General features: G+C 34.3%; 1 protein-coding gene across 1 annotated transcript in view; it reads right to left on the bottom strand.

Annotated features, from left to right (window-relative positions):
• Positions 1 to 3,486: 3,486 nt before the first annotated feature.
• Positions 3,487 to 10,000, bottom strand: part of LOC137651477 (DNA repair protein XRCC1-like) — a 33,023-nt gene continuing 26,509 nt past the window's right edge. The window contains exons 2-5 of the mRNA XM_068384702.1: positions 8,484 to 8,736; positions 6,688 to 6,821; positions 5,971 to 6,046; positions 3,487 to 5,803 (exon numbers count right to left, since the gene is read on the bottom strand). Of these exons, the coding sequence (XP_068240803.1) occupies positions 5,690 to 5,803; positions 5,971 to 6,046; positions 6,688 to 6,821; positions 8,484 to 8,736 (577 nt within the window). The 3' untranslated portion in view covers positions 3,487 to 5,689. The remainder of the gene's footprint in view (positions 5,804 to 5,970; positions 6,047 to 6,687; positions 6,822 to 8,483; positions 8,737 to 10,000) is intronic.

Raw genomic sequence — 10,000 nt, 5'->3', positions numbered from 1 at the left:
GTCTGCCTAACCCTAAAGACTGGAATAACACTGCCCTGTGGAACAGCGAGTCCTGACTTATTATCCTCCAACATTTCAGTCTTGTCCACTTCTTCCCAGGGAAAAAGCAGGAGTGTTGAAGTGAGGGGAGAGTTCCTTAAATCCAAAGGTTTTCTGCTGTTTACATTTCTGTGTAGCTTGCTGATCACTGAATCCTGCCTACTTAGGATCCATTTCGTCTAGATGAGGTTATATTGCATTAGGAAATCTTCTTTGATCTTTGCTTTCAGAGAGAATGAGGTTAGTGTACCTCAAGCAGACCTTGGGTTTCCTGAAGTCCTTTGTAGTGAATAGTTCAATGAACCAGCCACTATTTCGTCCTACTCCAAGTACATGGTCGCGTTGTTCGAGAGGGGAAGAGTGCTTACCCTTTTTAACCCACTGTGATTGGCTGCTTTACAGACATTTGGGAGGTCTCACCTAACATGTTGAATTCCCAGATGTCCGTGATGACCCTCTGGAATACGGATTCCCCTCGTAACTCTGTAGACAAAGGGCTCAATTCCAGGGGCTACGTCTTCCTTGAATGATGTCTGAGGAAGAGGACCAGTTGAACTTGGCCTTCCTGCCCCTCCTCTTCAAATGTGGGAAGAATGTGAACATTTCTTCTTGATCTTGGATAATTATAATCCGGGAAGGGAAAGGTAAGCCACTTCCTGCTACAGCATGTGCTGCGTGCCCTTCCTCTCCCAGGGAATGGGCTTGTTGTGGAATGACATGCAAGTTAAATTGCTGTCAATGGCCTACCATTGTCCTAGCTGTGCTTTTCGTGACAGAAAAGTATTTGTCAAGGCTATAAAAAATTAGCAGGCATAAATTTTACAATAAGTAGGCTACTTATTTATTTCATTTCAGACATTAGATAAGTTGTTAAACTTATTTGCCTTCCTATTTTGAATGCATAATGTGTTAAAAAGAAGAGAGGGTTATATGTAGTTTTCAGAACTTATTCACACAAACTGCCAATGTGCAGTTTTCATTTCCTTGTTACTGGAATCTGTGTAACTTCTCGTATGATATATCCACGATGGACTGTGGTGCTCATCACACATGACTGGTAACCCATGTGCAATTCTGTTCTCAGTCATTCCAGGTTGATAATCAGCTAGTACAGGCATGTTAGCATTGATGCCTACTCATCTGAGCCCAGTACCAGGTCAGTTCAATCAGGTTCTGTTACAGATTATAGGTACTGTATATTGATTGATGACAACTGTGCTTGGTCAGCACCAGCATCTTTTCCTTGTGGTAATGGAACTGGGTCTAATGGAAAGCAATAAAATAAATAAATTTAAATATGTAATATGTGTAAAATAATTTAAATCTTTATGTAGTATAGTGCTAGACAAAAATAATAGCAAGAAATTAACTTGTGCACTGAAAAAGACTTCATTATATAACAAAGAATTAACAAATGCAGAAATTTCCCTCTCATGAACATAATGAATATCACAAAACCATAGTAAAGCACATAAAAGTTACAAGAAAGAAGCAGACGACAAAATACAGTGCAAAAACTGGTAGCACTTTATCTTGTTAGGTAAAACTGTAAATCATACACTAACAATCAGTGCAATTGATAAAAATTGTTTGTATTTATAAAATATTAGTACAGTACTAAAAAAAATTAATACTGTGTCTATCATATAGAAATAAGGTGGAAAATTAATACTCACTAATTCTGAATCTAGGAACCCTTCAGGATCATCATTTTCTCTTCATGTAGACAAATTCCTCAGGTACATAACTTCCATCCTGCTTCGAAGTCTTACACAAACGACTATCATTTCAGCTGTTTGTAACAAAGTAACCTAAGTAGCGTAGTGCTTCATTGCTTAATCCCTTTATGTTGGACTATAGATTATCTAAAACTTCATCTATAGACTTGATGTGGAGGGAGAGAAAGATCAACCATAAAGGCATAATCATTCTACTGACGTCTTCATTACCTAAAAATTTGGCAAGGTTGTGTTACCCTTGGGCCATGAGGGTATTTGCGCTGTTGCTTTCTAAGGTGGAGGAAGAGATCGTTGATTTGAAAACTGGATAGGTAATTGGGAGGCTTCAACATTGCATTAAGTATGGAGTTATCCAACAGAAGGGGCTGTTGAGTGAAAGTACCTGAAGAAGTCTGTAATGGACATTTTCTTCCTCCTTACTACGTACCTCCTGTCTGCATAACTTCTTTTATTCTTTTGTATTTTCCTTCACGTCTTCTTTATTCTCTTTCTTCATTTCTCTGACGTCCTCTCTATCCACCATATAAGCGAGATTCCTCTAAAAACTTGATGAGCTGAAGTATATCCAAGACTTGCTGATGTGGGTGGATGGGGTTAGTAGTGGGGGGCTCAGGAGTCGTGGTAAGGGGTAGGAAAAGAGCCTTCTGCACCCACTGTGGGAGAGTACATTCACAAATCTGACTTCTCCCCCTCCTATGGATCTCTCTTGATGACCTACAAAGTCTGGTGGCTGATCATTAATTATTTGCTATAAAAAGCACTGTTGGAGCTAAAGTAAAAGAATTATTTTCATAAAACATAACCTTTTATCAAAAGATTTTTATGAGCATTTGCATACATTTGTGTGTGGTTGATGGTGGAGTCTTCGAACGGGAGGCAGAGCAATGAGTTGCTTGCCCATCGTGTCATAGATTGTGATGTCACTGGAGCTAGGCAATAGTGACAGCATGTATGTGACTGCAGTCTAGCTGGGATCAAGTAAAAAGAAGGCTTGAGCTAGAGAACGAGCAATAAAACACTTGATCAATAAAAAGATCATTACACAACACTGCACTATCACCACACTTATAGATCACTGTGAATACACATTTGTAGGTGAATCACAAAAAAAAAAAAAAAAAAAGAAAAAAAAAAAAAAATAAATAAATAAATCACTGCACCATGTATGTTGGGATAATGTCCTCTTGAGACTTTACTGTAAGGAAGGAAAGATTAACTCCTTATGTACTGGTTCTTATTAAATATGTGCTTATCAACAAGGGCACAAAAGAGTGCTTTCCAAGAGATCATTGACTGCAATGACAATTATCTCGGATCAGCGATCTCGTCATATCAGGCAGCTGCCAGGAAAACACAGATTTCCTTCTCTCCTACAGTAGAGCCTCAAAAGGACACTATTGAAACATCCACAGGTTAAAATTGCAACATCTATCTATTTACCATGGCACTTCACCCAATTTTAGGAGGTAGCCGAAATCCATAAAGAAACAAAAGGGTATTTTTTCCCCTTGTTCCTTCCTGCCTGATGAGGGACTTGGCTGAGTTTGGTTAGTACTGCAACATGATCACTATTAGATTTAAAATCACTTTGAATAAATCCAGACCTTCAAGTGAGTGGAATAGAAAGCGATACAAAAAAAAAAAAAAATACAGCTGTACTCTGCTCTTAGCAAACTATCTCAAACTATGTCTGTTGGTATTATGCACATCACTGCCCACCGCGGAGGTAGCAGCAGTAGGGGAGTCAGCATTATGAAGCTTCATCTGTGGTGGAAATGTGGGAGGTTGGGCTGTGGCACCCTAGCAGTACCAGCTGAACTCGGTTGAGTCCCTGATTAGGCTGAAGGAACATAGAGAGTAGAGGTCCCCTTTTTGTTTTGTTTCATTGTTGGTGTCAGCTACCCCCCAAAATTGGGGGAAGTGCCTTGGTATATGGATGGATGGACTGCCCACCAGCAAGACAACAATCTTTATTGTCCTTCAGGAATTGATTTGTAGATTTTCAAATAGAAAAACACAATGTGAATACTTTGAAGAAGTGTGTCACTAGTTTTTGACAGTGTTGTTTGGAAGCATGAGAGAAGTATTGCAATTTATATACAATCAGTATGATTGAAACAAAATGGATTACCACACTTGTATTTGCATCTTTAAACACAATTACATCTTTCTTTAATCATAGACAAGTGCTTTGCACCAACAGTGTGAAGTAATCTATTTACTCAGTAACATAATTAGAATGTAAATTAGTTTTGTCATATCAATATTTTACAAATTTAAATTTCCTAATACAGTACAGCTATTGGAACACAGTAATTCACCCAATTGATTTGTAATATTTGTATGTAAAGTTCATTCTATTCCCTGTATTTTATTCTATGTGTTGACACGTATTTCAAAGGCATATACAGTATCTTGTCATTTTCCCTAAACTATATACATGTACTTATTTTTATATTAAGTATGTAATGCCTGCATATTCTCTTCTCAGTTGTGAAAATATTTCACACTCTATTTATTATCTCAAGCTGTCTGTGTGTGGACTACACATGATTGGATGCAATGCAATTTTCTATTTTTTATGAAAGTTTTATATGGTGATAGTAAAAGATGTGCTTTTCAAGTCTAAACCTATCTATAAAAAAAAAAAAAAAGAGAGAGAGAGAGAGAGAGAGAGAGAGAGAGAGAGAGAGAGAGAGAGAGAGAGAGAGAGAGAGAGAGAGAGAGAGAGAGAGAGAGAGAATTAAACGCGCAATTTATCTAATGTGTATTGCAATACTGTAGTTTTCAAGACCATGTAAAGAATTCCAACACACTCAAACCCTTTAGGCCGACTCTAAGGGACTTTTCATAACAAAATCAAAAGTTTGAATACACTACAATTATCAATGTAAATAAGACAATAGCATAGTCAAATTGCATTGCAGAACTATAAATCTTTTCAGGTACCGACATATGACAGATGATTTTGTACTCATCTTGCAGATGCATAAATTATTTTTTGTAATACTAAACCAGAAATTTCCTCAATTAAAAACACCTGCTTTAATCTTACAGAATACAAATTCTATCCTGAATGTCCTTGAGCATTATCTTCCACTTTTGTGATTTTAAAGATATCTAGTTTGTAATATATGTTGAAAATGTGGCAGTGTAACAGAGGCACTTCGATAAAATCACTGGGAAATCATTTAATCTAGTATCCTTGCTCCTCTTACAAATATCTGCAATGCTTTCATTATATTATGCTTTACATTTCTAGCTATTTGGCATTACTGTATTTTAATAAAGGCTACTTAGCATTGAAAAAGAATGGAAACTTAAGCATTTAAAGTGAAAATTTAATTTGAACACTTGAGAGAAGAGTTGTACCAGTATATTACCAAAAATTATTCTCAACAGGATTCCTATTTTATATCAAAATAATAAAGAAAATATTGTCAGGTCACTTTAGTGGGTTGCTAAAGAACAAGAAAGAGTCATACTTAACTACAACTCACAGGTAAAACTTCATTACCTCCTTAATTTGTTTTTGGGTAAAATTTTGTTTTCATACAGTATGCTATTCAGTTCTGATTGAACTATGTAACATTAAATACTTTACTGTAAAACCTTCCAAAGGCGTAACCTTTTTATGTTGAACTGTAAAATACTGTACGTGTACTGCTATAATTTGTTGTACTGTAGTTTTTGAAAAATAAGATATGACTAATTTAGTCTATCTTGTTCTCAATTAAGTCAAATAAATAATCATGTAAGGGTTTACAGAGCCCTTGAGTCTAAATAAAGACAGGACATTGAAACGATTGTTTCCTAAAAAATAATGATGCTCCTGTGGAAATGAAACAACCAAAATTGGCTGAGAGGATCCCTTTGGATGAAATGATAAATGTGAGATGTTTCAAAAGTTATCAATCTTTGGGTACTACCATAAACGGCTGAAAAGGCACCAGTTTCTGTTTGTCACTGCAGCGCCATATCCATGAAGGCTTGACAAACTGCAGCGATGCATTTTCAGAGAGGGCCTGTAACAATAAGATAAAATGTCTATGAATAAGAACCATGTCATTATACCCATTACTATCAGCATATGCATTTAAAGCTGTACTCAAAGTAACTTCAAATTATCATGAGAAAACTAGTATTGAATGACAAAAACATGATCAAAAGATATCAAACATTTCATACTTACATTATCAAAATTATCATCCCACTCATCTTCAGTAACGACAAAGTTGACTTTTTCTGTCATATAGTCTTCACATATTCTGAAATGAAGGAGATATTTGTGGTGAATTAGAATAACTAAAAACGCAGGATTTCTTTTTAATGATATGACTTAAGCCCCACTAAGGCTTACAACCATCATTATCAACACTAGATAAAACAATTTCCAGTCTTGTTCTAATCATATAACTCTAACCATTACTTATTCTGTATCCTTCTCAGTTATGTTCTTATACACTCTTAATATGAGCCCTTACAACTGGAATGCAAAGATATTCGCTATAATATGTTTTTTGTCCTCTTCAAGTATAACCGTGTAACCTTAAGTTTCTTTCCTCTAAGATCTTTATTATTTCATGAAATAAGGGCATGTGTACTCTAGTTTGAGGAATATTACTACGTAACTTGATAGTATAACTTGATAATATTTTAATTTTGTTCCAGGAAACTGAGTTCATTATAAAAACTAATAAATAGTATACAATTGTAGACAACAGGTATATGAACACTCCTTTTTGATCATCTGGGATCACTAAATACACAATTGGAACAGGCCTAATTATCTCAATAATTTTATAGACCTAAGGCCTATAAAGATCTACTCTCAGAATAATGGGTGACACTCTGCAATCCTTAAAGAAAATTACATGCAAGTTTAAGACAAAGCAACAAATTCTCTTACCCATCAAAAGCAATTATATATCTCTTCAGGAGTAGTCTCATTTCTGCTGACATATTTCCATAAATGAAGAAGCATTTTCCTTTTAAATAGTCTCCCAAAGGAGGAAGAGGTAGTGAAGATGTATCTGGCTTGGTCTGGAATTTGTAAAACAATGTTATTGATATTTATTGCCTACACTGGAAGTACAATCGGCGTTTCTAAACTACTAACCCATTCATGATAGAGTATAGAAATCCCTTGGTAATTGTGGGTATTATTTTTCATGCCCCCTCCCCCTGATAGCTTTGAAAAACTACAAAGTAGATAAAATAATCTACATTACTGTATTTTTTTCCCTTATTTTTAAAATGTTTCATATTTTATTATCTTCATAAACTTAAGAATTTATAAAGCCCCAAAATGACTATTTAAAAAAAAAAAAAAAAAAAAACTTATTTCCCGTGTCATAAACGCACCTTTTTCCCAGAAAAATGCCCCCAAAAATCACCCTGCGTCTTAACACTAAGAAAAAGTTGTAAAGGAGAGTTTGACATCTCTCAAACAGCCAACTATTGACATACAAGCACTCACACTAATCAGACATAAAATATAGACCTACAATTATGATTCATAAGTAATAAATAAATTAATTTTTAAATTTCACTTCGTTTAATGAAGTACTATAGCAAGTTATTTGTTTATTATGGTGATCAGCTGATGACTCGCCAACCCCTTTCTACAAGCAAACATGCCAACTGATGATCTCCTAGCAGACGATTCTGTGCCATATTAGTTGTTTATGCAGTATTTATCTATTTTCTCATATTTGGTTAATATTTTATGATAAAGCAATATTTTGATAACAATTTTGTTGCCTGAGTTCCAAAATACTACAAAAAGACAGTTGTTGAATACAACCTTGGTAAAAACATCTTGGTTACTTGAATGCAGTGTTACCAAGTTAGAAGCAAAATATCTAGACCTAGAATCTCATACATTAGGAAAAGTATTCCACCAAGAGGTATTTCTAGAGACTTCTTTGATCAATTATTATTCTGTGTGGAAATGTGTAGCCTATATGAGGAATTTGGGAAATATTACTGGAATTTTACTTCTTTACCAAAAATTGAAAGTTGAAACGTGACGTAACACTAATTATATAGTTGTGGTAGCACCTACGACAGATTTAGAGGTTTCTTACATGAAAATGTAACAAAATTGGGATAAACAATATGCAACTAATTAATATTAACTTAATCCTTTCATAACACATCCAAAATATAAAAATTTACTGAGCTTAACAAAAATCACACAGACTAGGAATTGCTGCTAGGATAGTTTGTAAAATCCTAATTTTTTTTTTTTTTTCAAAAAACTGCTTTGCTAATTAATTTAAGGGTGCGTCTTACCACTTGTAACGTCTTATGACACGGAAAATACGGTAATTCAAATATGAAAAATATTAATCTTATCTGCCCTCTGATACCCACAACATAAATATATATATATTTCTAAATCTGTGATTTATTGATGGAGTGACAGGTGAATTGCAATATGGCAAGAGATCACTGTACCAAGAAAAGAGCGTTAAAATTAAATACTGTATCATAATTCATCTGAAAGCAATAAAATTCTTGAAGCAAAAACCAGCTTGGAATACAGTATTAATTTTAGATTTCTGGGAAACATCAATTTTGACCATATACTGGTAAGGAGAAAAATACCACAAACTACAAGATAAAGGTAAAATAATACAGAAGTCAACAATCAATTTTTACAGCACACCAATTCCAATGTAAAACAGCAGAATTACTCACTACATATTCCATATTATCTTCATCAATATCAGTATCATCATCGTACACAGTGTCTTCAGTACCATTTAATTCTTTCTTCACATCCATTACACCGGCCTTAAAGCTGTCAGTAGAATTCAAAGATTTTCTATCACTTGTGTCTACTTTGATTTTTTTGTTCGGTGGCTCTTCAATGGAGCTGGTAGTAGTGCTTGGAGTTTCTGCTATACTTTCATCAGAAGTCTTTTTTGCATCTCTTTGCTTAGCCAGGACTCTAAAAAATAAAATATCAAATTATATAATTTGAGAAGTGGTCTGAAAGTAGTTAAGTAATCTCAATTAGACTCAAAAGATTAACAAATTAGAAAAGTATGAATATAAAAACTAAAATATGATTATGATATAAAGAAATACTGTTTTTTAGAGAAAACATCAAGTTACTGCTGAGGCTATTTAAAGACTACAATGAAACATAAAAAAAACACAGCACATATATTTGTTAACATCAAATTAACTTTAATTTGTTGGTAGGTACATAAAGTCTTAATAACAAACATATTTTTTACAAGTAACCTAGAAATAACATAGAGCCCTCAATAGAAGTCAAAATGACCCAAAAGGGACATTCTTGTCTAGAAGAACTACTATAGTTGTGGTAGCCTATTGGAAATATCTCTGCCTGGCAATCTGCTGAACTGAGGTTTGAGACCCCCTTAAGCTCGATACAGAAGGTCCTCAACTTACAAATTTAATTGTGTCCAAGAAGCGTTTGTAAGTCAAATTGTTTGTAAATTGAATTTCGTTAAATTTTGGCCTAAGGTAGGCAAAAGCTGTATCCCATGCCTATAATTTCCAGCTGCAAAAGTCAACAAATAGTTGGGTTTCACAGGAAATAGAAATCAGGTTATTAAAAATGTAATTTTGCTTTCTGTATTAAAGGCCAGAATATTTTCTTATTACAGTAGTGTATTTCTTTATCTTAAATTTGTTATTTTCAGTTGGATTTGCGTCTGTATCTCTGAATGTTTGTAAGTTGGGGATCTCCTGTAGTTTCTTGTAAAGTACACAACCTCACCATCCTTTTGAGCTAAGGATGAGGGGTTTGGGGAAACCTGTATGTCTGAATTTTTAGAATGATATAAGTGTCTGTTTTGCAATTTCTCTAATCATTATGAACAAGTTAAGCAAAATTTGTTTTTTATTTTTGTAGCATTATTGTCTTATGTGAATGTTGTGAGAAGTGATCATGTTTTGCTGAAGTGAAGTGTAATGCATAGTTGTTTCTCAGTTTAGGGATGAAAGTTTCTTTTCATGCTAACTTTAAAAAAAGGTATATTTTTTCTTTTGAGGTAACATGTCATGGGTAGATGCAATAACATTGAAGAAATATGTTATCAAAATAGAAAAACCATATCTATTTTCCAAGAGTGTCTGCAGCATGAAAAAATTCAGCTAGTGTTTGGTCAAACCTGTTATCATCTTAATTACTGTTGTCAGCACTAAAGGGGTAAACCGACCCTTGATGAAAATCGAATCAT

This window comes from Palaemon carinicauda, chromosome 13 (assembly GCF_036898095.1).
Source record: "Palaemon carinicauda isolate YSFRI2023 chromosome 13, ASM3689809v2, whole genome shotgun sequence".
Classification (NCBI taxonomy): domain Eukaryota; kingdom Metazoa; phylum Arthropoda; class Malacostraca; order Decapoda; family Palaemonidae; genus Palaemon; species Palaemon carinicauda.
Note: the sequence above shows the minus strand (reverse complement) of the source record. Positions and strands in the feature narration are given on the sequence as shown.